The sequence below is a fragment of the Puntigrus tetrazona genome, chromosome 7 (genome assembly GCF_018831695.1).
Source record: "Puntigrus tetrazona isolate hp1 chromosome 7, ASM1883169v1, whole genome shotgun sequence".
Classification (NCBI taxonomy): domain Eukaryota; kingdom Metazoa; phylum Chordata; class Actinopteri; order Cypriniformes; family Cyprinidae; genus Puntigrus; species Puntigrus tetrazona.
This window is the reverse complement of record NC_056705.1, coordinates 27,926,996-27,954,116: the sequence shown is the minus strand read 5'-3', so window position 1 is coordinate 27,954,116 and position 27,121 is coordinate 27,926,996. Positions and strand designations below refer to the sequence as shown.

General features: G+C 38.6%; 2 protein-coding genes and 1 long non-coding RNA gene across 7 annotated transcripts in view; 2 read left to right on the top strand and 1 right to left on the bottom strand.

Moving 5' to 3' along the window:
- Positions 1-2,753, top strand: part of iqgap1 (IQ motif containing GTPase activating protein 1) — a 42,029-nt gene extending 39,276 nt beyond the window's left edge. The window contains exons 33-37 of the mRNA XM_043245895.1: positions 20-229; positions 316-482; positions 603-725; positions 819-927; positions 1,777-2,753. Of these exons, the coding sequence (XP_043101830.1) occupies positions 20-229; positions 316-482; positions 603-725; positions 819-927; positions 1,777-1,890 (723 nt within the window). The 3' untranslated portion in view covers positions 1,891-2,753. The remainder of the gene's footprint in view (positions 1-19; positions 230-315; positions 483-602; positions 726-818; positions 928-1,776) is intronic.
- Positions 2,754-3,030: 277 nt separating this feature from the next.
- On the bottom strand, positions 3,031-5,850 carry LOC122349756. Its single transcript, XR_006251492.1, has 2 exons — positions 5,718-5,850; positions 3,031-3,170 (listed from the first exon to the last, which is right to left on the bottom strand). It is a non-coding gene; the product is annotated as an uncharacterized LOC122349756 (long non-coding RNA).
- The window catches only part of crtc3 (CREB regulated transcription coactivator 3), a 35,462-nt gene continuing 11,499 nt past the window's right edge, over positions 3,159-27,121 (top strand). For 3 of the 5 annotated variants that reach the window (XM_043245897.1, XM_043245899.1, XM_043245896.1), the window contains exons 1-6: positions 3,159-5,690; positions 10,558-10,668; positions 11,286-11,414; positions 16,067-16,128; positions 23,175-23,237; positions 23,845-23,948. In XM_043245897.1, the coding sequence (XP_043101832.1) occupies positions 5,559-5,690; positions 10,558-10,668; positions 11,286-11,414; positions 16,067-16,128; positions 23,175-23,237; positions 23,845-23,948 (601 nt within the window). In that variant the 5' untranslated portion in view covers positions 3,159-5,558. The remainder of the gene's footprint in view (positions 5,691-10,557; positions 10,669-11,285; positions 11,415-16,066; positions 16,129-23,174; positions 23,238-23,844; positions 23,949-27,121) is intronic. The other 2 variants (XM_043245901.1, XM_043245900.1) reach the window with 1 other exon arrangement.

The window sequence follows — 27,121 nt, the reverse complement described above, 5'->3', positions numbered from 1 at the left end:
ACATTTATTTTTGGAATAGGAAACAGAGTATCAGCGTGCCATGCAGCGAAGAGCTATTCGTGATGCTAAGACCCCGGAGAAGATGAAGCAAGCCAAACCAGTTGTGGATGACAGCCTTACCTTGCAAGGCAAGAAGGACAAAATCAAAAGCAACTTGCAAAGGCTAGGAGAGTTGGGCAAAGTTCACCCCGAGAAGAAATACCAGGATCTTATCAATGACATCGCCAAGGTACCATTCCTACGTCCTGTACATGAACACGAAGCTTGAAATGTGCCATTACGCGTCTTGATTTATTTGTTGATGATGTTTTGAAGGACATCCGGAACCAGAGGCGATACCGTCAGCGGCGAAAGGCGGAATTGGTGAAGCTTCAGCAGACTAATTCTGCCCTGAACTCCAAAACCAATTTCTATAATGTGCAGATCGACTACTACAATCAATACATCAAGACCTGCATGGACAATTTAGCCAGCAAGGGCAAGTGAGTGACGGGCGTCTGGAGTATTTACTGTCCAGTTCATGTCGTTATCTCCGATTTGAAGAATTGCTGTTGAGCTCTTAGCCCGTAGTCATGGAAAATGTCGTTGCTTCACACACACAGAGTTTCTAAGAAACCCGGAGACAGTAAGGCGAAGAAGAGTAAGCAGGTATCGCAGAAGTACACAGCAGCCCGTCTGCATGAGAAGGGAGTGCTTATTGACATCGAGGATCTGCAGCCAAATCAGTGAGTTTCAACTTCTGGTTCTGTTTCGAAGTTTCTGTCCGTGCCCTACACTTATGTTATGTATTTGCATTTCCTTGTTTCCTATTTTTACAGGTATAAGAACGTGATTTTTGAGATCTCACCATCTGAGGTTGTAGGCGTGTTTGACGTGAAAGCTAAACTCATGGGAGTCCATTTGGAGACGTTAATGTTAGAATACCAGGTGAAAGTTCTTCTCTTGATATTTTTAGTATGTCATGTATGGAAGCCCATTTTCACACCTGAATAAAAAAATGCTTAATAACTTTTAATCTCACAATTTTTTTCTTGACTTTTTCTGAGAACATATTAGCCTTTTTTCCACTCAAAATTGGACTTTATATCACACAATTGTGAGTTATGAAGTCAGAATTACAAGATATAAAATCGCAGTTAAAACTTTATATCATACAATTCATTTTTTTCTTCTGACTTTATAGCTCAGAATTACAACTTTACATCTCGCAATTCAGAGAAAAAAAGTCAGAATTGCAAGTATGTATCACGCAGTTGTGAGATTAAAAACTTAAACTTAACTTTTTTTTATATTTTATTCAGTGCTGTGTTGTGCCGATTTTCGGCTCCCTGCCAAATTATTACTCTCCTCGTTGAAATCACTACTAATCCTAGCCCCACCCCTAATCTTAACCCCTCCCCCACACCTCACTCTAAATCTACCAATAATAGGAGGATAGTAATCTGGCGGAGGTCAAAATTCAGCACTACACCAGAAACGGCTTCCATAGTCATGCAAGACTGAGAATAGAATGTGTTTTTTTTTTTTTTTTTTTTTAAAAAAAACAATTTTAAGGTCTAATTTTCAATATTAACAGACTTTTAACTATGACTTTTGCCTCAATAAACCCCTTATTTGCTGCTTATTAATAGTTTAAAAGTTTAGGTAGTGGTTAGGAATGTGGAATAATGTGCTTTATAAACGGCCATTATTTTAACAGCAGGCATGCTAATAAGCAGCTAGATGATAGTAGGAACGATCCCTGTACTAAAGTATTAACAATGTTTTTAATAACAGGACCTGCTCCAGTTGCAGTACGAGGGAGTGGCAGTGATGAAGCTGTTCGATCGAGCTACTGTAAATGTTAACCTCCTCATTTTCCTGCTCAACAAGAAGTTCTACGGCAAATAGAAACTCAGAGGGACTTGACAGACTGTTTCGTATAAAGCGAAGCCCAGACCACATTCATCTTTAAAGTTTAAACGTCTTTCCTGCACTACTCTGAGTATGCCTTTCTTGAAGAATAGATTCCTTGAATGTACATTATTAAATTTGTCGTAGACCACCGACCTGTATTTTCCGGATATGTAACAGTTGACTGTTTTCTGTTTTTACCGAGATGTAAGTGTCCAAAAGAGTATCAATAGTAGTTTGCTTCGATCTTTTGCAAACTGTGCTTGCATGAGCTTTGAATGCTGTATATGTTATGTGTAAAATGAACATTTTTATTACCTAATCTATTCTTAGGGGCGAAACAATTAAAATTGTTTCTAAGTATCCCTATCGTGTAGGAGAGTGATGAGTGTTATAGTCGCATTCTTCCAAAATGTTACCAAAATATATTTATCAGAGCAATTTTTGTTTCTTTATTTGTAAAAAAGAAAATGGCAATGAATAAGTATACTTCATTGGCTGGTCAAAGAATGAGGACTTTTTTTTTTTTTTCCCCCAGAGCGTTTGGACACTGCACGCTGGATGAGTTTTTTTGTTTACGTCCCTCAAAATTTTTGCAGTTTTGTGTCCGTTTATTTTTTAAAGGTGCCTTGACTTGAATAAACCGTTGGGACAGTTATTTGTGGAGAAAACGTAACATATCAACATGTAGTGCTTATCATGCCATCTCATTGTTGTTACAACTAATGTCTCTTATGCAAAATGTAATAGTTGAATCATGGTTACATATTTTTACTGATTAGAGATGCCGGTTTATTCACTCATTATGTTGAGAAAATGCAATGGTGATATAATAAACAGATTCATTATAAAATGTAAAAGATGTACAGACGTTTTATTTTATGACAAAAACCTTTCAAACTGTAATAGAACTGAATCGATAAAGTCTTAAAAGAATCAGGTTTTAGAGCAGAACGTAACTGTTCCGGCGTCTGAGACGTTGCTGTACCTTTAAAAACAAAGCATCACACTGTTTTCTATGTAAATGTTTTTTTAAAAGCTTTATGAAGGTGTGTATTTGTTTCTAATGTTACAGTTTAACACTGTAAAGTTTACAAAGATGCTGGTCAAAAACTTTTTTTACAAATGTTAAAAATATCAGTAATAAACAGTTTATTATTATTAATATTATGCATAGGGTGCAATGAAATGTTGACGGAAGAGACTGAATATTGATTCGGTGTTGAACGTTCTGCTCTGGAAGACTTTGTGCCTCTCCGTCCCACCACCAGAACGATCTAAACATAAGATAATAATTGTGAGAAAAGTCATTTTACAGCAATGTTCAACTGTTCACACTTACAGAGTTGAATTATTTACAACTAAAAATAATAAAATGGCTGGTATTTTTTTTTACCGACTGAGATGATAGAAATACAGCTTGGGGCTGAGTTTTTCCAAAAGCATTGCAAGCCTAAGCTGGTGGCCATGGATCTATACCATTCTTACAGCGCTTTTGGGAAACCGAGGCCAAGACTAGTTAGGATATTTTACTACATGTCGCTTCATTACATGTGCAATACAATGGGTCCACATAAGGCAGTATAGCATTCATAGATTCAGATAGTTCATTGGTGCTCACTTATAGTCTTAGAGTTTACAAAGATTCTCCTTTAAAGAGATAGATGATCTATTTTGCCTGTAACGCTGGGCTCCTGTCACAATGGAAGCCTTCTTTAAGTATCAGGACGCTATAGACTGATCAAATGTTGCATATGTCTGCACATGCCTTCACAAGTTAACTGGGGATGATGTGACAGCCCGGAGACTAGCAATTATCTGTGGAGGAAGATGTCTGGCTCACTGAACAAATGAACAGTTCTTACTCTCATAGATAGCGTTAATAATATCAAAATGGGGATTTAAATATGATTTTACGTGTCTTGAATGGAGAGCATCTGACCTGGCTGAGTGCATCTTTCACTATTCTTTCACTATTGCACTACTTTCACTATTCTGTGTGCATCTCCTCTTAAACGTACTTATCAGTGTATTCAGTAACACCATCCACAGACAGGATGATTTTTCCAGCAGCTTCAACAGAAAATAAAGACTTTGTTTGTTTGTTATTAATAATATGTCAAATTCCTTACTCTAACTTCTCATTAATAGTACTTTCTGAATAAAATTATTTCTATAAGAATAGATAGATTAATTCTGAGTCTCAATATACGTTTTATTTAATACAGACAGTATAATTTTAGATGATCTAAAACAGGAAATGTGAAGCTTTCGTTCCCATTTCTAATGTTTTGGACGCTTTTAACGTGCAGTGAAGAGTAAATAGTGATGCGTGTCCCTTTAAGGGAACTCCACCGCCTCCTTGTGGACACAACTTAAAAAAAAAAAGAAATTGGTATACAGTTTTGGGGCAGGCTTGTGTATTTTTTCCTCGGCTTGTTTTCACTCGGAGTGAGGGATCGGAGTTGACAAAACAAATGTGTGCCGTGGAGTCACGGGTCGGTGGATCGCAGCTCAGGTGGATCTAGATGATGGACACGGAGAAGAGAGTCCAAACGAGCACACGCGGACTACACGGTCGGATTTCACCGCTGCATTTCACGAATCAGTAACATCTAAACATTTTCTCAGACTCGCATGACAACAGCGGTCGGTCACTGGCCGCAGGACAGTGAGTGTCTGATGCCTAGCTTGATTTGCTGCCTTGCAGCGAAGTTGCTGTCGCGCTTACCTGTTTAAATGAGTTTTAAATGCGTAACGAGCTTTACGTTGGCGAGACCACTTGTTGAAATCTCACGAAACTAAGTTCGGTATCGGAGGAAATAAGATCGATTGAATTTACTATACGAGTTTTAAGAGTCGAGCGACCGTCGGTTGTCATTTACAGTTCGTTTGTGATGCATCGGTTGTGATATTTTGATTGTCATATCGCTCATTAGCTGGTTAGCTGTCACGGCTGACTTTATCCTGTAACGTACCTGACCGAGCGATACCAATCCATTACACACACATTTAGACAGTTATATCACCAACTGTCTGTCTCAATTCATAAATAATGGTGGGCACTTAAATATTTATGCGGAATAACAAAAACATACATAATTGAAACTGTTCTCGCCAGAATCTGAAGTCTTTAGCTCGCTAGCTAGAGTCGCTGTTGAACTTGTTTCGTAAATCCAAGTGAAATATTTAAGCTTTTCTGTTTGGCATTTCACAGTATTACACATTTTTTCCCCGTTTTCCCCACGAAACGAAGCAAGAGGTGGTTTAGCGATGCCGAACGAAACTGTCACAAACGCGTGAATCTATTTAGCGATGTCCAGTTTCCTGACAAACTTTTAGCGCATTCGGCTCATCGCCTGAATGCAAATATCGGCGTTATAAGTACAAAGAATTCATATATATTATCGTTACTTTGCACTTAAGCTCAATTAAGTCCATTACGTTGTTTAATAATACGGTTTCATCGCGTTTTCCAGCTCATTAATGGTGGCAAAGCTCTTGTCGTTAAAGCGACCTCGTCAAACCTCTGTAAAGGATCTGGATCGCACCCTTACACGCTTTTCAGACATGGAAGGACAACTAAAACACATTTGACTTCTATATCGACAACATTCAACCGTCGGTTCCCTGCGAAGTTGATCTCGAAACTCTGCGGCCCAACCATGTCTGGATCCCCGGGCTCGAGTGGCTCCAACCCGCGGAAGTTCAGCGAGAAGATCGCGCTGCACAACCAGAAACAGGCGGAGGAGACGCGGGCCTTCGAGCAGCTCATGACAGACCTCACCGTCTCAAGGGTAAGCACAGCCAAATTTGGTAATTACCTCGCTCCCTCGATTTCATACATCAAATGCGGCTGCCTAAGTCTGTCCTATGCGCAACCGTATCGCAGTGAATGCAAAATGCCCGACACTTCGGGAACTTGGGGATGAGAGAAAGCCAGGTCTGACTGCTGTCATTCACACCACACACATTCATATGGACATCATTAAAGGGCTGATGCGTTCAGTTTGTCTCATCAATTTTACTATTCTTCACCTGATCGATCGTTCATTATATTTTGACTGAGATGTAAGGAGCAAACGTATTTTTTTTTCTTTGAACGCGGATGATTTTGATAGATTTGGATGTCACCATGGCAACCGTAGTTTCCAGCCAAGATGCCGTACTTACTACAGCTGTTGATACTGCTGTAAAACCCTGGTAACAACAGCATACAAGACAGAATGAGAACAGAAACCGCGGTGTTGTTGCAATGATGCCGTTCTTGGGCGTGCATTTGATATGTTTGGTGTCTTTTTAAACATTTTTATGCGAGTTGTTATTTCGAGTGGGAGAAATGTAAAGTTTATGTGTAGTAAATGTGCAGATGAGGGAGTTTTTGTCTGCGGTTTAAAATGGATTATGTACAGACGGTGAGTGGTAATTGGAAAAATCAAACCCAACATGGCTGTCGGACCCTTAAAAAGGAAGCTTCTCATAAAATAACCACCTTCAGGTTGATATGAGACCCCTTCAGGATCATTTGTTGAATTTAAATGTAAAATAATAATAATATTAATGTTTTTTCAAAATAAAGGTTGCTTTACGAGCCAGTTTAGCGATAGTAAACCGGTTGACTGTACGCTGTCTTGCCCGTTACATGGTTGCTTACCAAATAAGTCAGAGGCAACACAAGTGTGCTGAGTCGCTTTGCATGTTCGGTTTCATTTACATGCACCTCATGTAAACATTTAATGGTGCTAATACGTCATGTACATCGTCCTCCATAGCTTTAGACTGACTAGTAAAAGATGAGAGCTGAACAAATTCAGGGTGCGTAAAGGGTAGTTCACCAAAAAGGGAATTTCTCTCATTAATTGTTGTTCCGAACCTGTAAGGCCTTAGCTCATTAAGATATTTTTGACGAAATCCGAGAGCTTTCTGACCCTTCATAGACAGCCGTGTCACACAGGACAATGTTAAAATATTCCAAGGGACATCAGATTCAACTGTAATGTTTTTCATCAAATTTAAAGTTCATAGGTGAACTGTCCCTTTAAATGCGAGTTGTCAAAAAAAACGCTTGTGCATACTGTATCTTGGCATGACTGCACTTAGAGTTTGGGATATTTTAGAGTTTAGGATTTGCTAATGTCTGCAGTGGACTTTTTTTTTTTTTTTTTTTAGCTCTTGAAGTACAGTTTAGACAGGGGTTAAAAAATGTCAGTCAGGTGTAGTGGTTTATCTATAGGTTTTTTAACCAGTGGGAAACGTTTTAGCAGAGAGCAGCTCTTCCTCAGACAGCTCACTGTCTCTGTGTGGAGTCTGTAGGCGGGAATGAATGAAAGTACGATCTGCCAGTTCATTATTTGGCTGCTTTCTCTTCTAGGGCACGAGAACATGTGGCTGTGTTATAGTAAGCGTCAGAGTTTAAAGTCATGCCTCTTTACAAACAATCTGCCTTGACAACGGAATGAGCCCTGAAGGAAAAGGCTCACATTTTGGAAATGTAAAAAAAAAAATAGCAAGTTTATGTTCAAAAAAAAACATTGTATGCATTTTTAAATATTGTGTTCTGTCAGAAATCTCTCAGTACTACACACATACTTCAGAACGGGCTGATAGCCAAATACTGATTACTTTTTAGCAAACCTAGCTAGCAGTGATCCACAAATGAAATGAATGTTAATGTTGCCTGTGTGGCGATGGTCCCAAAGGGAAGCAGCAAAATCTGTCAGTACTACCAATTGCTATGAAATGACTAGCATTGTTTCTGGCATACTTTTTTTTTTTTTTTTTTTTTTTAATTTCTCTCGAGTCACTCAAATAAACAGCAATGCTACAGTGTTTACACTTTATACTTTTCGAGGAAATGAAGAACCTACAAATGGCTTAATTATATTTATGGTGTCTGCACATTAAAGTGGTATCAACAAAGGGATCGGTTGACATCATTTTTTTATTTATTAATTTATTTATTTTTTTGAGTTGAGCGGTTGTCACTTTTTAAAACGAGACAAATTTCAGAATTATATGTACGCCATTTCCGTATAGACACAAATTTGACAAATTTAGGATTTTTTGACATAAGGCAATGACCATGTGCCGTCAGAGTGGTTGTGACTCTTTCTATTTTCAGTAGGATTTGTTAAACAGAAATGTAAACATAACTATGTTACACCACTTGTTGCCTATAAGCCCATGTTTGCATCCAGGAAGTCATCCAGCTGCAGGCACTCCGACTGTCCATTGGCATGTTCAGCCTTTGCGAGTGGATCATGGTGCCTCTGTTATTTTTAGCCCATTATATCAGCCCATTTATTTTTATTTTTTTCAACCTTTTACACGTTAATTTGTGAAAATTTACAATAAAAACTAAATCTGAGAACGTCACGTACTGCTGCATGAGGGAAATGTTGAATGGAGAAATCAAAGAACTCTCAGCGTTTAGTTAAATTTGAACGTAAAACGGGTTCTGGAGGTTGTACTGTAGTAATAATAGCAATGTGTGATGTTGACAGGAGAGGAAAAGCATAAGCCTAAGCAAGCTGCCCCAGGGAAATCCTCTGCTTCACTAAGCAGCTTGGTGCTGCTCCACAGCTGGGGTGTCATTGTTTTGATAACGGCGTACATTGAAAGGCTCGATGTGACTCTCCATGACCCCAGAGTGTGTGCTGAGAGCGAGGATCTGTGCTTGTTTATTAACAAGCCCGTCTTTCTAAGCTGTCTGCCTGGAACGGTGTCAGCAATGGGTCTGAAGTAGCATTTTCCTCGGTGCTTTTATGTGATGCGATTTGAGGGAGTATTTTGTGGTGTGTTGTTTTATGGACAATCTTTTTAAACACAATAATCTGGAGTGAGGTTTTGTAAGTAGAGGCCAGTATGGGCAGGGCGTGATGAATGTGTTTCTCGCATCTAAGATTGCGCTGTTCATTGAAAAAAAAAAATAAAATAATTGAGGGAATGCACCAAAAACATTGGATGAAAATCTGAAGACCATGATGCGTCAATCAAATGCTCTCTCTAAATACTTCCTGTCACCAACTAGCAGGTAGAAAATTATGGTTACGGTAACTAAAGCGTATTAGCTACTTTTTAATCAATCAATAGGACAAATACAATACATGTATAATAAATTCATACAGTAGGCATACAGTACAGATACAGTAGGCATATTTAACAGCATCATTCAAGTAAGAAATAATTAAATATCTTAACTGTATGAATTAGCTAAGTATTGATTAAAGCTACAAAAGCTCTTCACCCAAGAGCTTATTTTCTGTTTATTTAGCTAATTAGCACAAAGGACACAGACAGCAGTAGGTTTATTAATATGCTGTAATTTTTAAATCTCATGTAATGAAGCAGGTCTTTTCTCATAACTGTTCATTTAAATTAATTTAAGGCACCACAGTCTGTGTTTTTCACAGTTTAAGTGGAGTAAGCAGAGTTACACTAATTTCCAATTTGACGGCATTAGACTTAAGTGAAGCGAAGACTGAGTCCCTTTTACAACAAAAATAACCAAATTCCACTCCCAATGCAGTGTGAATGGGAAGAGAGCCGAGTTCTTTTTGTTTTTGATTTGGGTCACTGAGTAAGCGTGTTAAGTCCGGGACACACCAAGCCAACTTCAAAGAACTAGCTGCAATGAAAGCCCATGGTGTCTCTGCACAGAATACAAACTAACACATGTTCTACACCTGCGTGAGAGGAATTAACTGTCTATACCAGCAGCCATCAATAGTAAATATTCAGCATTCAATAGGAAATGACATAACGTAAAAAAAACACATTTTGAATATGAACTTTCTTCATTTTAAATGGCACATGTTGTTATGAAAACATTTGTGAATCAGAATGCTTGGGTAAGACCATGCATCATTAAAACAGCGTTCTGTTTCTGCAGCTTTCATTTTTTATCAATTTAACTTTAATTCTCTTGCGTGTACTCGATGAATAGAAATAAGTCCTCTGCCTAAATGTACATATATATCTCAGTGATCCAATTCATTGTACAAAAGATCTCTCACTTCTTCCATTTCAACTTTAAAGAGCAGCTCTTTGTGAGCAGCATAGTTTGAGCAAAATATGTCACAATTTAGAGATATCAGCTTGTAGTTTTTTGCCTTAGTTGTTTCTCTTTGAATGTATTTTTTTGTAATATATTCTGCCTTAGCAGCAATGTAAGCAGGTCATATATGTATGCATTCCAGCATCTGTCAAACAACTGCAATATAATTTAGATGCGCTTTTCTTTGCTCATATTACAGAGCCCTACGTCTAAGCAGTGTGTAACTACGTTTTGTTCTCTGGCTTAAAAAATGTCTGGGTTTTTGGAAATAAAAAATGGACTTAAGCTTATGTGTAGTAACCCACTGATATCACTAAATGAGGTCAGTCTTTGAGATTCAAATTTTGTCCTTTGGTTAGTAGGAGGAAGGAACGCCTCCTGATTTGCTTGCGCCTGATCAGAATTGATAATTTTCATTGTTTACTCTTGCCGCACAACAAAATCCACACTGTCCTCCAGCTTGAGCTCGGAGGTACACTTAAAAGCAAACTCATTTCCAAGAATTTCCACCTCCGTTAAATACATATGTTCTATAATGCCTCGGCAGACTCTCACTCTTCCTTCTTCTTCTTCAAACGCGTTCACTGTGTCTTCCTCTTGATTTAAAGGTGCAGTTCCAGAAGATCCAGCAGCTCCGTCTGTCACAGAACCGGGCACAGTACTACGGTGGCTCGCTGCCCAACGTCAACCAAATAGGCAATGCCAGCACTGATTTCCAGGTACCTGAGTTGCCCTCCAACCACTTATCTAAGTCTACTAAGTCTGTCCAGCAAGTCATGTTCATTTAGGAGAAGATAAGCCCCAGCCATATACTGTGCTTTTCTACCCTCAGATAAACGATGTCAAGAGATGGTAATTGCAAACCTTCTTCTTAAAAAACAAAGAGTGTATTTGTACCCACCTCTTAGTCTGCCCTCACTTCGCCTACTCCTTCAGTACACAGCTTTCCCCACAAGTACACTTGATACAGCGGTGCACTCCAAGAACCAAAGAACTGTATCTGTGTCTATCCCCTATGGAGAGCAGTGTTGTATACCTTCAGGTGAAAGTGCTCTTGTTGCTGTGAATAAAGCTTCTTTTAGACATCGAGCAGTGATCTCTACTTTTGTCTGCCATGAGAAACCAAACCTAGAAAGGTAAAGGCACTTTGGAGTAGAGTGAATTCACCTGGGGGGACAAGCTAATGGTGGCACTTTCAAATTTGATGCACGTGTTTTGTTTGTGTTTTCTGCATGTCCTGAAATATAGAGGCTCTGATGTCTTTTTACTGTTAAAGTCAGTTCTGACAGGTTTTTGCGTTTGTGAATAAATGTTAACCTAGAAAGTTTCTCCACAGGGCACTTTTCCCTCCGGACTGGACTCTGTGCGAGGAACCAGACACCATGGCCTGGTGGAGAGGGTCCATCGAGACCGCAATCGGATCAACTCACCGCACCGCAGGCCCATTGACAAGCACGGGCGGCAGATATCCTTTTAAGTTCACTAGTTTAAAGCCTTTGTTGAGGAAAAGAGTGATCTGTGAGGGTTCTTTTCTTATGCATAGACGTATATAGACTCCCCATTCGACCGCTCCAAGCACTTAGACGTGTCCGCCATCTTTGAACGTTTCGCTTGATGGCATTCACCTTACTGTAGGTGCAAGATTGTGGCATCTTTCAAATATTCAGTGATTACTATGGTAAATGTTGTCAAGTAACAGACATTGAAACAATGAGGAACGCTAATGCGGAATTTAGGTGTGTATATCTGTGTTTATCTGTGTTTTTACGCTTACGCTAGTAGATGCATCATTCTTATGAGCTCACAATGTTGCATGTGTCATACATGTTGACCTTTGCTCATGTGGGCAGCTCTTTTAGAGGCTTCAGGCTGTGTGATGATCCTTTATGTATTGATATTCCCATTGCTGCACTGTGGGTGTGAATGAGTGGGTAACTGCAATAACCTGCTGTTTTCTCCCCGCTCATGTTTTTTTTTTTTCTTCCAGTGAGAACCGTTTAGAGATTTGAATATCAGTACTCTGGTGTCCTCATTAGTGGGTGATTAACAAACCTCTCCATCGAACTCGTTGCACATTCTGCCTCTAGTTCTGCATTCATTCAGCACGCAGGTTGATGAAGTCACTGGCTACGCCGGCCCGGCCGGTCTTTTATCCTCCTCGGTTGTGTAGTTGATGGATTTCTTTCATCAATTTTTCAGCGGTTGTCTGTAAGCTTAATCGTCTGTGGGCTCAAAGATCATTTCTGTCTGCAGATTTAGCTTAGTGCTAAAGATTAAATAAAAATAAAAAAGCCCTTAATGCCTTGTGAGTTACCATACTGTTTTGAAGATATGGAATGCATGAACTGTCGTCCACTGATCTAGTTTTGATTTCATCTTCAGTCTTTAGAAGCCACGCTGAGGTTTTGAATTATCTAGTACCACAGTAAAAAGCTGCTCCGTGGTCCTAAATATTGGGGTAGTTTGGGAACGGTTCATTTGCTCTGATGCCATGCCATACAGAGAGACGACAAAGGGAGCGTGAGGGAGACAGAAGAAAAAATGTGTGGCAGAGTTGAGTTACGTAAGAGCTTTGAATGATGGGTTCAAAGTAATTCCACACGGTTTGCCACGGACGCCCTTGTTCTTTGAGCGGGAAAAGGCATTTGTGACCGCAGTCATGCTAAAAACTGCAAGACCTGTTTGTCAGAACTCTGTCGACTCTGTGCTCTGTGAATTGAACCACTCCCTCCCCAAGAGCTGAAGATATTCTGGCTTATTCTCGCGGGTTCCTTCCGAGTCTCTGATGTTTTTTTTTCATTTCGTTGTCTGTTTGTATTGTTTAATTTTGGATTGTTCGCATTAATTGCTAAACACTTGTTTCTAGTTGTCTGTGGAACAGAAAATTATTTAATGAGTATTTTAATGGGTTGTTAATGTCTTCAAACTCTTTGCTCCAGGCTCAAAGCTTTCAGGTTTTTTGTTTTTGTTGATTTCAGTTCGAGAGTTCAGCATGCGTCTCATCCCTGTGAATAAGAAGGCTTACTAGCACTCATTAATCTGATGCAGCAGAGAGTCCAGAGTGATATAGTTCTATTCTAACTCGTTCTTCAGGGACTTGCTTGTGGTACATCACTCTGGCTCATATAGAAAGTAAGGGATTTAAACAAACCCCCTGAAATTCAAACTTTGTAAGCTCTAACACGATTTTTACATTTACATTTTGGCAGCTGCTTTTCCCAAAACAACATGTATTGTATTCGTGCTCTACGTTTTACCTGTTCATCCATTCACTGGTGAATCAAACTTATGACCTTGGCATTGCTAACAGCATGCTTTACTGTTTGAGCTACAGGAATGCATTCTTTCAGTCCACACTTAGATTTTACTCTCTACCATTTTTTTTTCAGGCACATATACACTGCATAGTCTGAGTAAATACTAAAATGTATTGTTTGTTTGGTGCATACAGTGTCACTTCTGACATTTTGATGAGTAGTGACCTTAAAAATGTTTTGGCATCCATGAAAGATAAACAAGAATGCTAACCAGTATTTGCATAATGTTTAACCATTATGTATGACCAAAGTTATGTTAGTGCATTTTTTCTGGCGATTTCAATGGGTCTTTGAAATGCATTTTCAGACTTTATATTATCTTTCTGGAAGTTTGCATATCAAAAACCGTATCACCAAAGTACCATCATCATTTTCTTTGTACTCTTATTTTAGCATAACCTCTCATAAATGTTAAATTAATTAATTGGGATTGTTGTTGTTGCTTTTTTTTTTTTTTTTATAATAACTGATTGTATGAGTTTTGGCCTTATTTAGGCTTATTTCTCTAATAAAATGTGCATATTTTAAACATATTTTGTTTGACCCAGCCTAATCTGGCAACACTGTCTCTGTGGACCTTAATATATGTGATGCCCATAGAGGCAGGGCCTCTAAAAACAACTACGGTGCAAAAATGCCAACTCAAGTCAAACGTAAATAAAAAAATAAAAATTGACGAAAACGCATTAAATAACAAACCTAATGTAAAAATCTAAAAATAATTGCTACTTCACAGTTTCAATAAACACTGTGTTCATACCCCACAGTGATGTGCTAAAAAGCACTCAGAACACTTTCACGACCACATGGCAATGCCATGAAAACCTTCACCATTAGCATTATATTTTAGCTGCATGCCACTTCTTTACAAACTTCATTTAATCTAAATGAACTCTCTAAATAAACATTCGCCCACTAAAGCATTTCATTTTCATGCCACTCTAATTCTGCTGAGTGAGAGAATATGAGGAACGATTCAAAGCCCTAATTTGCTTTCGCTCAGATTTTTTTCTTCCCTTTAGTGCCAGATGTCCCTCACAGTGTTGGCTTGTTTTGCTCTCATCGATTCATCCACGTCTGCCAAGACGAGACTCTCTCACAGGCTCGCTAGCTAAGCGAACGCTAGCCAACTTCCTCCTAACCCATGTAGTTGCTTTCGAGCCGCATATATCACGCCAGATGCCTTGATCTTGCTTTGTCTGTGGAGTGTTTCTGGAAAGATGTCCAATTGGAGGACGAGCGGTGTGGGTCGAGTGTGAAATGTCAGAGAGAAAGGTTAGCTCACCCACGCCATCCTGCAGCTTCTGAGACGAAGGTGCTGTCACAGCCACCCTGTCTCTCCACACCGCTTCAGCGGCCACGGGCTAATTAGATCTTAAGAAGGATCCCTCGTAATCCAAGCCGTCTGGCTTATGTCATCATCGCTACTCTCAGGCCGCATATCAACAACGGTATTCACACAGTGTCACATCAGGGATTTCATACGTATGATGGCGGTTATAGAAGCACGCAGCGTGTTTGAACGAGGAGGCCTAAGATGGTTTTTCTGTGGCTTGGTTTTGGTTGGTTCGTTCAGTGTTGTGTCATGGCGAGGGTCACGGGGGCGGGCTGGTGGTTGAGAGGTTGGCATGAAGAGCTCGGTCTCTCATTACTGCTGCAAAAGTGATGACTAGGTTTTCCAGGCCTTAGCAGATGTTGAAGAGAGAAAGACCGTCTTGTAAATCCACCCCTCCTCCCATTTGGATGTGAGAGTCTTGGCACAGAGGGACATGACGAGGCAGCATTGTCAACATCGGTCTGAATTGGGGAAACAGTGTTTACTCAAGGAGTTCGTCGGCAGGACTGCTTTCGCTGAAGAATACCTGTAACTTTTGTTAGTGTTGAATGGATTTGGACAGCGCAAGTGAGATTTTGAAAGGATCATATCAAGTGAGATCAAAGTTTTGTGTAGTGTGAAAACTTTGTGTTTGTTGAAACTAACCTGTAAAGTACAGCTTGAACTCGCCTGCCTAGGATGCTTGATACGCTGTCCACGAGTCACAGGAAGGTGATAAGAAGAAAGTGTGATAGATTAGATTATTTTTAGTCGGAAAGCAAAAGATAATGTTTTGTAGAACGACATGGAATTTATGACATGGCCATTGTTTTTCAGCCTAATTGATTCTTTAAGTTGCATTTATACAGTACCATTCAAAAGTTTGGGATGAATGAGTTTTTATTTTTTTGGGGAGAAAAAAAATACTTTTATTCATCAAGGAAATGTAATGTTACGAAAGCTTTCTGTTTCAAACGAATGCTGTAATTTTGAACTTTCATTAAACAAAGAATCCAGTTTCTCCAAAAATAAGCAGAACCGCGTTAACTCAAACAATGTCTGCTGAAAATTAGATTTATAATTCAGAATTGATTCAGACAGAAAATTCTAAATTCGAATAATATTTCACGATATGATTGAATGCAGCCTTCATGAATATAAATGATTTCAAAATCATTGAAAAAATATCATTGACCCCAAACTTTTGAAAAGTAGTGGAGAGATGTATAATTTACAGCTTTTGCAAGTTTTGTAAATAATGTTGGGACGAAAAAAGAGAACTTTGGGAAAAAAACCTAACATTTTAAGTTTAAATATTTCTTTAAAATATAAAAATACAGTAAAAGTCAAAACTAGGCAGAGAGTGGAAAATACGAGAAATGAAAATGCGGAGATTTATACCTTTATGTAAAAACAAAGATTGAATAATATGTTTTTGTGACATTTGCCTGTAAAAGCTTCAGAGGATTTCCTTGACTGAACTACGCTGAGAGCTCTCCATATGGAACCATGTACCTTTCTCCTCCCCCTGACAACAGCTGGAGAAGGTGAGTCTTGCCTTAAAAACTATTAAGACCGATACAGTCCCGCACGCACCTATCCACCTCCAAACAAATATGTGTCTGTGCATTCATTACATACATTGTTACATTCTACTTGGTGATCGTATCTCAGTTGCAGGGCAGAGTGCAAAGATGATGATATCTTGAAACGATGCCATCGTAGTGACATCAAGCACCGTTGCGAGAGAGATCGTGTCGCATTAGAGGGAGTGTTAATGTGTGTTTTGCATTTGCATGGGCTATCCCTACAGATGCCTGAAAAGAAAACAGTAATGACACATTTGTTTTTTTTAGCGCGGGGAAAATCCACATCCGCAGCGATAGATAAGACTCTCAAAAGGTTAGATAAAACAAAAGTGTTCAAAGAGACATTCGCACGTCGTTTTTGTCCTTCTCGACTCCGAGGGAGATTATAAATCCTCGCAGGGTTCGCTCTGCACAAATGTCCCTCTTCTCGGTTCAGCCCCGGTGAGGCGTAACCATTGGACGGTTTTCCTCATTTGTTTACCGGGGAGCGAATTGCAGCCAGTAATAAAAGGCTTAAGGAAGCTTCTTCTCATCACAGCCATGTTTTGAATGCAGGCTTGGCCGGCAGCCAGTATGTCTTCTTACCTGGCCTCCATGTTGACACTTCAACTTGTAAAACTTTCAGAGTCCACGCCCTGTGGCATTGTTTACACCTGAAAACTGGTTGGCCTGATCAGCTTTAGCTCAGCCTTCTGTTCCCACTGTGGCGAAACACTGCTGTGACGGCCATATGCCGGAGAGCGGCTCACGTACGACACTACACACGAGATCCAGGGCTTCAGCTTATTTGCCTTACTGCTTTTTGTTTGAAATGGCGAAATTAAATTGCAGTTCAAACATGGATGAATAATCTGAATAATGAAAATTTTGCAGTGTATTTGAAAGAAGCTTCTTAGGCACACCAAGGCTGCGTGTCATAGCAAATATATTTATTGTGAAAAGAAAATGCATATATTTTTTCCTGTAATGACAACGCTGAACGAACGATGGAATGGTCTTCAGTGTCAAATGATTATTCAGAAATCGTTCTAATATGCTGATTTGATGCTCGAGAATTCTTTATTATTTTTATTAGTTATGAAAATTGGTAAATGGTGAAGACATTTGTAATGTTTGAAAGATTCCATTAAAAATATATATTTTTTTACATTCAATTCAAAAGATTCAATTATTACACTATTATTGCTTTTATTAATAACGTTTCATACATTTTCTAAAGCAGCATGTGACACTGAAGACTGGAGAAATTGCTCTTGGCTTTGGGGTTACAGGATTAAATAACATTTAAAAATATATTTAAATGTTATATTAAAATGTGTTTTAAAGTATATCACAATGTCAATGTTTTGCGTTATTTTTGATCAAGTAAATGCCATAAACATTAAAGAAATATTAAACATTTCAAAACCACAAAAAAAATCATGGTTATTCCAAAGTTTAGTGGTGTGGATAGAAGCGGATGGGGGTAGCAGAGGATAATAATCTCATGTGGAGTTTAGCTGAATATATGATCTTAGGCAAACTTTTAGAGCTTCATTATAAATGCATAAACAGTGAGCGTTTCACTCCACTTCAAGGGGCATCTCAGAGGCATCTTATGAATTATGAAACATAGGATTCCGAGGATCAAGCGCAGTTAGATTTTCACCACTACAATGTATATTTCAGAAATTTCTTACATTGCTTTCCTGTTAAACCTTTTTAATGACCTCCAGTTTTCTTCTCTTCTTCAGGAGTGTTGTCGTTGTTTGTTCAAATTGTGTCCTGGTGAAGCCTGAATACTAACCTCGGCATTTCTCTCTGATTCTAACGTCTCTTTTTCTCCCTCAAGGATGAATGTTCAGCTATTCCTCAAATCTCTTCCTCAGTATAAACAGCACTAACTAAACCTGCCAGATCTTTTGCTAGCTGCCCCTCAGAGCCGCCCTCCTCCTCCCCCAGAACAGATCGTGAGCTCAGCGTGTTTGTAAGCCCCCCTCCCTCTTTGCTCTGGACCAGATTAGCATCCGCTAATGACCGCGGTCCGTGTTTTGGTTTGGTTTTTGTTTTATTCCGGTGTGCCCGTTTGACCTTGTACAGATATGTGTGATTGAATTGTGGCTGTGCTGCTGTGTCTTTTTTTTTTTTTTTTTTTTTTTTTTCCTTTCGGGACCTTGTGCTGTAATATCATCTCATGTGAATAAACGAAGAGCTGAACAGATGTTTTCTGTCTGCGTGGACATTTGAGGTTAAGCTAGATTTAGGAGGAGTCGGAGAGCAATGGCAAATGATTTTTGGCATTTTTAATGATGCTGGTGGTGTTTGTGAAGTCTGCCGTTTGTTGTCTGACAGTGTGACATGTCACCGAAAATCTGCTGATTTACTAGTGTTTGGTTTGTGCAGTTGTAAAATGGCTCGTGGGACGTCTGCTTGGATGTTTGTGATGCTTTAACGCATGTAAAGGAAAGGCATAAGGAACCAGTTACTGCTTTGCTCAAGGGAGAAATCAAGGCCAGTTGGCAACAAATCGGTGATTATGGTTTTAGGAGCCGTGTTCATGAAGGTTCAGTGGGACTTTCCGAAGAAAAGAGTATAATGTTGACCTTTAAATGATTGATTTTTTTTTTTTTTTTTTTCATGTTACTGGATGTTTAACCTTCAGAAAATGTCCATAAGAGGTTAAACTAATTAAATGAGCATTATATTCTGAGGCAACAATCAAACGTAATTTTAAAAAATTGTTAATTTACATAAAAACCTGCGTAACAGGGTTACAAATTTAGACCAAATTATCATTCAGTAGAATCTAGCTAGTTTAGGACCAAATGTTGTTTTATTCTTTTTGATGCATGAATTAAAGTATATATATATATATATATATTTTATATATATATATATATATATATATATATATATATATATATATATATATATATATATATATAATTTTATTATTTTATTATTATTATATATTTTTTGTAACAAGGCTAAATGACTTTCACTTTGTTCATGATTTACTCAAGAAGATTACTTTAGAAGATTTAAAGATTAAAAAAATATTTTTGACCTAACAGTTTCTTCCCAAAACATATCCAAATAAAAATCCAGAAATATTCTTGATGCATCCACTTTTGACTGTGGAAACCTTTTTTTTTTTTTTTTTTTTTTTTTAAAAATTGTGCAAGAAGAATATTTCAATATCACACATTTAAAATTTTAACTTTTGTAGATTAAATTGTTGGTTGGCTAGAAAACATTTTAATTATTAACAGTGTTTCTTCTAATATTTTTTAAAAATGTCTTTGTAATTTTGTAATTCCCTCTAAAAAAACCTAAAAAAATATCTTAAATTCATGAAGTCATTAAGTGCACTGTAAAAACATGAATAGTGTTGTTTTCTAATACAAATAAACATTTGATCATTCTTTAATAAAGATGCATTTATTTGAGATAAAATAAAACATAATGGAGAGTTGTTGGAAGTATTTATGAAGTTGCTAACCTAAACACAGCTTTAATATTATAAAAGTGTTGTTAATATAATACATTTGCATTTAAAGACCGTATTTACTGTACATATTGTGTTCCATTCAACACAACACATTAACTTTTCTGTACTTGGTTTTAAAAGGTACATTTACCTTCAAAAAACCTGCAGAAACCCTGATTATTATGGCATTGTGTTCTCAAGTTCTCAAAAAATGTGCTGAATTTTTGTAACATAAACATAATGTTTTTAATAATGAAACTTTCCTTAGCTTTCGAAAGCACCGAGCACTGGCTGCTAGTATGAGTATCCTCCGTAGGGGATTGCTCTTGATTCCGTATCGGTTTAGGAGTGCAGCAGGAGGCGTTTGGACAGCAGAGGATGATCGTCCTGCTTTACTGGAGTCTCATCCTAATGTATGCCCTGGAGGAACAGTTTACAGCTCTCTCAACACATCTGTGATGCATTACCTACCGCAGCACACGCTGGGTAAGGGTTAATGAGCTGAAAAGGGCGTCAACGCTGCTCCTTAACCCCTTCCGTCCGTTCACCACACAAAGTGCTGCGACCAATGCAGATTTTTGTTGCTTTTTCACACAATAACCTGGCGTATGGGTGGCGGATGTGTCTCGAGTTCAGTTCACAGGGCCTCACATCTACCACCAGAAAAGGAAATGTGAGTGGACCGAGGCAGTACGTTGCCAATAAAAAGACATTGTTGGCATCAGAAGGATCAAAAGAAAGAGCGGCTGATCCCGCAACATTAATATAAAGTGTTTTGGAGACTTTTAAAATCCATTCCTTTGACTATTTTTTGCCACAACGTACTCTCACGTGGATTTGTGACCTTTATAGTAGTAATGTTTTAATGTGGCGTGCAATGTGAATGTCAGTGTTTTAGTGTGCCCCAGTGCTCAGTTGCGTCCGTAGGGACAACAGTTGCTACTATGATACTTTCAAGCTCAGCTCTCCCTGGGGTACAGCTGTCCCTTTGGTGTCTGGGTAAACAGGGCTGGTTCTGAATCCTAGGCAACATCCATACGTTTCCCTGAGGAGCTCAGCTGGACTGGGTCAGGAACACGGGTCAGCGCTGTCCTCTTAGTCCCACGCTCTCCCATCCTGGATCTGAGCCTCTGCTCTTCCCAGACAAGACTTCCTCTGGGAGGTTTTCTAGAAAGGCATTCGTCCTCGGTCAAGTGTGATTCAATGAGCTTTCATTGAAGAATCTCTCTGTTTTTGGTGCTCTGCCTGATGCCAGTTTGAAAACATCAGTTTTTTACATTGTCTTTGACCACGGGTCAGCTTTAAATAATCTGTTTGCGTATCCTTTTATCAAGACCTGCTGTTGTTAGGAGGCTGTATAATTCTATACTGCTAGATACTGTCTCTTTATTTATTCATTTGACTTGCATGCTATATTAAATGTCCATCCATTTTGGATTACACAGTAATTTAAAGGGATAGATTAACCATATGTTGGTAACCAAACTAGTCATCGACCGATATATTGCCAAGGCCGAAAAAATGGCAAATATTGCATCGGATGATACATTTTTCTGTTTGTCCGCTATATATTGAAGACAGACTTTTATTTTGACGGCAGCGAGAAAGGAAACGCCTGCAATTTCTGAACTTTTTTTTTGTATTTTTCTTTTGAAGTTTGTATCATGTGATTTGAAAGATTTAAACTCGCTTGCAAGAAAAAATGTCAGAATTATCAGTTTAAAATTTTTTAATAAAAACTGTTTTTAATAAAAACGAAATCTTTGGGTGAACTATCCCTTTAATATAAACTAATAGACATAATGTGATGCGTATTTGTCAGTCAAACATTCATTTGTGTAGCAGTCCTGAATGCATTAAAAATACAAAATACATTTTGTATTTAGTGAATATATTTATGATAAAAAAAAATGTTTTGTCATACTTTTCATACTTTTGGAATAAATTTAATATCTCTGTTCCTCTGTAAGCAATGTATTTTATCCATATTCGCTTGGATAAATGTATTTTTTTATTAAGCTATTTCTGCTGTTTCTAAGCAATGTGAATAAATGCGGTTTAAAGATCAGATTTTACACTTGAAATCCAATTGTGCAATTAGTTAATAAACATTAAATTATGCGTAACTGACAATGCATCAAGTTTATACCTTTGTTGAAACGGCTCATTTTATGATGGACGGAAATAGTATATACATTTGAAACCTCAAATATCTCTCCACCTTGAGTGTTCGCAGGCACTGACTAGTGCTCCATATTGCATGTGCAGCTGAGCCTTAATACACTTCAAAACAGGGCTGCAGACCAGCTTTACAGGAAAATCTGAAGGAAGATTTTTTTTTTTTGTAACCATTTTCTGATGCTACAAGGAGTATCTTTTCTTTTCGCTCACTGGCTGCTGTGTATTGGTGGAGCGTTACATCACCCTAGCGTGGTCTGGCATACCGTAGCCTCTCCTTCAGTAGAGCGGCTGCAGGAAATCTGTTTATTATTTCTCTTTATTGTCTTAGTGATAGGAATATGTTAACCCTCTTAGTGGGAACCAGCTTCCCTGTTCTGGCACACAGCAGCGTGCACAGGCTACATCTGCTGGGCTGCTCATGCAGCTACACTATGAACACGGATCATTATACAGCCATAGTTTTGTGCTCTTGCCACACTTGCCATATGTTATTACTCGCCATGAGTAATGGCACAGCTGAGTTATTATACAAATATTTTGTTAGCTTCATATACACTGCAGTTTGGAATCGGTCTTTTCAGTCTTTCTTTTTTTTTTTTTTTAAACAAGTCTTATGCTACAAAGGTGACCATTTATTTATTTTAAAATGATGGCAGAGTGAATATTGGTATGATATTCGATTTGACGGCCCTAATTAGTAACATTTCCAAACGTCTTTATAGATTTTTTAGTTTAAAAACTAAATAGAAGTACAATAATATAACATTCGCACAATAGTTGTATTTAATTAGTTCGTGGCGTGTTCCCTGACCCATGACCTAGCTGTTGAACGCACTATGCTACACCCTAGCAACCACGTAGAAATGTCCAAGCATCATAAAACCAAGTTCCGCAGTTAAGTTCTGCTCGCATTGCCTTTAGAACTAGTCTCTGAATTGCGTGGATGTCAGAGATTGAGGTTTTTATTCTGGTTAAACTCCTTTGTGGTCAGTAAGATGTATTTGTTTATTTGAAGTCTGATTTCCTGTGTTGTTGCTCTGCTGAGGTGTTGCCTGCGTGTTTCTTTTGCTTCATTAACCATTGAAGATATTATAGCACTTTTGTTTGCTCCCAGACGTGGCAGCTCCTATCTAATTGAAGCAGTAAATCAGCGCTGCACAGTATTAGACTAACCTGGGGGAATAGGCTCTGATTTCTACGGCTCTGTTTATGTTTTCTCGAAGGTGTCACAGAGGAATTTCCTCGCTCTCTTCTTTCTTTGTCTCTCTTGCTCATCCTGCTGTACTAACCCCTGAGCCAGGGCTACAGGCTCAGTACAGTAGTGATTAACACGTGACTGTTTCCGTTTCTAAAGGGAGCAACCGCCATGGACCGAGGAGAAACGACCTGGATTTAGATTAATATCACAGCTTAACAGGTGACCTTTGACTTTCAAGTTTCTCTCTCACAGATCTCTCTGGACCTGTCTCTTGTTTTTTTGTTTTTGGTTTTTTTTTTGTTCTCCATCATCTCCTGCAGATCTCCTTTTCTCAGCCTGTTATCCTTAGATTCGATTAAAACCGTTTCTTGATCATGTCTTTATACAGACCGTATGATTTCAAGCCAATCACAGATGCTTTTTCTCTACTCAGCTGGCTATTCTAAGTAAACTAATATGTCACTGTACCAAGCTAATCTGAACCAAGGATCATTATTTCTACTAATCAGTTTTTTCCCCTTTACCTCACTCTATATTGTGATGTAGAATGACTTCACCCTTGAACATTTACTCTAAAAATAGATTTTTATTCATTTTTTTTTTTTTTACGTCACTTAAGAATGGTTTAAAGGTCAGACCTGATAAAGCAGAGAGAAGCACTGGAGTACAGTAAAGTGCTCTTGAAAGTACCATCATGTGTAGTTGCTTGATGAAGGCAGTGAGCGAGGGCAAAGGGTCATGCTGGCATGGCTCAGCTCAGCAGTTTTTTCGGCGGCTCACTGACCGAGCTGTTTTCCTCCTTTCTTCCTCTCTCCTTCTGCCACAGAACAAACTCTGACTCAGCTCTGCACACCAGCGCCATGAGCCCGAACCCACAGGATCCTTTTGGCAAGAACCAGCAGATGGGCAGAGGACCTCCTCAGCGAAACGGTGAGCTCGGCCTCCTCTTCAACCGTACTGTAGCCTTAAACAATAACAGTGTGGCTGAAACAGAAATGCAGGGGGTCAAATGGATTCTACAATGTCGGTCACAGATGACAAATCAATGATTTATACCAGACCCAAATCAGACGGTCCCACCCGTAGTGCAGGGTGTTTGCACGACACAGCTGGGGCTCGCTGTCATGTTGTTTGTCTAGTTGTCTTGGTTACAAACACGGGCATTTCAGATGGTATGCTGAAAATGGCTGACGATCAGCCCGCCCAGGGTGCTGTTAAAGGATGTTCCCTCAAACCTTATTTTTTTTTATTGTTATTTTTGGAGCTCGCGAAAACAAATTAATGTGTAGCCTCACAAGTCTGGCTCAAAGTCCTCTAAAAAACACGTAGCCAGAGTTCACAGACGCGCACTGCGCTCAAGATGTTTGTTTGACTATAGGATTATGTCATAGGGTGGGATGATCGGTGTTTCATCATCACGACAGCGAAAGTCTGGCAGAAAAAAGTTCTGGTTGTGCTGATAGAGTTATGTATTGATCTTTATTTCATGACATTGCATCAGCACTTCAGATCCCCATCAATATTTTTTGCATTCATTAATGTAATTTCCTTAAGACTGAGTAATGGTTATTACTGATGTTTGTTACATATAAACCTTGCTTTGCAGATCGTTACATCACGCCCCTTTCTAGTATTCACTTTCAAGTAAAAGCTTTACAGGATTTACACGGTGATGATTTGAAGAGTTTATGTAACATTACACAGACGCAGTAATCTCATGCCAGCACATACAACCGTTTAGAAGTTTGGGGTCAGCAAGATATTTCTTTCTTCCTTTAATTTTTAGTATAAATTAATACTCTTATTCAGCAAAGATGCATTAAAAGGGTTATGTACTGCTGATGTTTTTTTATTTTGTATTGTTCTCTGAGGTCCGCTTATGTTATCAAGATTTTTACACCAAAAAACAGCATTTAGAGTGGACAGTTTTCTGCCCTGTTTCGTCCCTCTCATCAGAACACTCTGCTTAAAGCGCGACTAGTTGTAGACTCGGAAGTAAACGCCCACTACTTTGATTGGCTAACAGGTGTGTATGTTTGATGGCGTACATTTTTCACAGATAGACGTTGGTGTGTTTTAGGTCAAAAGCCCATTTAATACTCTGTACGCTTCAAATGAACTGTAATAACAGACAAACCAGTAGCGACTACATAAGCAAAACAGTTACACACGCGTGTGTTGCGACATTATGTCGGATTCAATATCGTCAACGCAGCATTGTCTTTTGGTTAAAAATGCCTTGTTTGTAAATGAATCTGGTAAAAAAAAAAATAATGATGCGGTCTGAAACGTATTAAATATAAAGTTATTTACAGTACATGTGCAAATCGGTGGGCGGGGCTAAACGGCTGGCATTATGAATGGATTAGAAGCATCTTGTTCTGCAGAGGTGGTGTTTAGCCACGCTGTGTTGTCCTGAAGTGGCACATTCCACAACCCGTGTTGGTGTATTGGCTTCAGCATACGCTGGTTTTAGGCGAGCGAGGAAGTTTTGAGTTATTTTACAGTACCTTTTTATATGTGAAAAGATCAAGCGAATTTGGATTTATCGGCCAATGAAACAAATTTTCCGTAGGCAGGAATGAACCATTACAATATTGTTGAGTTTGGGACACGGTGAGCTCGGAGACTGCAAGCCAAGCATTTAAAAACTCGCATTACATACTAATGGGGTGCTTTGAGTGAATAGTGCTCTTAAAGGCCTGTGAAGATAATGTAGTAATCTCACATGAAACGGAGTAGAGGCTTAAACTGTATTTGATATGTCATCACGGATTGCCTAACCCATTTTCTTCGCAAATCTGCTGTTGCTTTTTTTTTTTTTTGTAACTGAGGAAGAGGTCTATTACTTTGTTTTTACTGAACCTGTAACGTCCTGTTTTGTTCTACTCTCTTTTATGTTCACCCTGTTTATTACTTACTCTCACACAAATTGATTTGCAAGCATTCAGGCTTGAGTTTGTGGCTCATCTGCACTGCGAATCCAAGATAAAAGCATCTTTGTTTATTAGATCTTTCCGTTTAGTCGGTAGGATCAAATAAGTGAAAGAAGATGCAGAGCAACTATGACGGTCACATGTACGCTGAGATATGGAGCACTTTAACTCAGAGGATGTCTGTGGCCCAGGGCAGTTGTTTTCTCAGATGAATCTGATAAGAAACAGCTCCACTTAAGGACATGGCAGACAGCATGCGTTTTAATATCTGTCTGGCAGCTCATCTGAATTATGCACACAGTTGGCTGTGTGGAGGTGTGCAGTGAGGCTCACGTAATGTGAACAAGTACAAACCAGCCTCTCACATGGGACAAAAATTTGTCTCGCTTCCGCTATCACAGTGGTCTCATCCCAAACCTGCCAGCCAACTCAACTGTGTGATGCAACCGTGCTATTCGTGTGTGGATCTCCTGAAAGCGTCAAATCGTAACTGTGTGCCATGTTCAACCGCTTGACTCTGACCCTACTGGGATTTATGATTTGACACTAATAAGACTGGCTTTTCTGAGTGCTGAGTGTGTGTGTGTGTATATATATGTGTATATATATATATATATATATATATATATATATATATATATATATGTATATATATATATATATATATATATATATATATATATATATGTGCATATATATATATATATTTAGTGCATATATATATATATATATATATATATATATATATAGATAGATAGATATAGATGTTTTAAACTGTAAAAATGTTTTAAGTCTTGTATTTGCTAATTTTTTGCTAAAATGTAATTGTAGAATGTAATTTTTTTTTTTTTTTTTTTTTTTTTTTTTTTTTTTTTTTTTTAAGTATGTTCACACTTCAAGATAAAATATGACAAAGCTCTGAGCTCAGGCCAGTGGTTTTCTGTTCTAGTTGTCTTTTTTCCGTCAGTTATGTGGTTGAATGAGACTCTCAGCGAGGGGGAAATGAGGTGTCGCCGTACTTTTTGTTTGATTCATTGTGCGTCGCTGTTGGGTGTCTGAGACCGGCAGCTTTGCTGAAGCGGTGGAGCTGGTTGATATGGCTCCTAGCCCACTCTGTATCGGTTCTGGACCAGCATCAGCAGAGGAAGCAGAAAGGAGGTTTGTTTT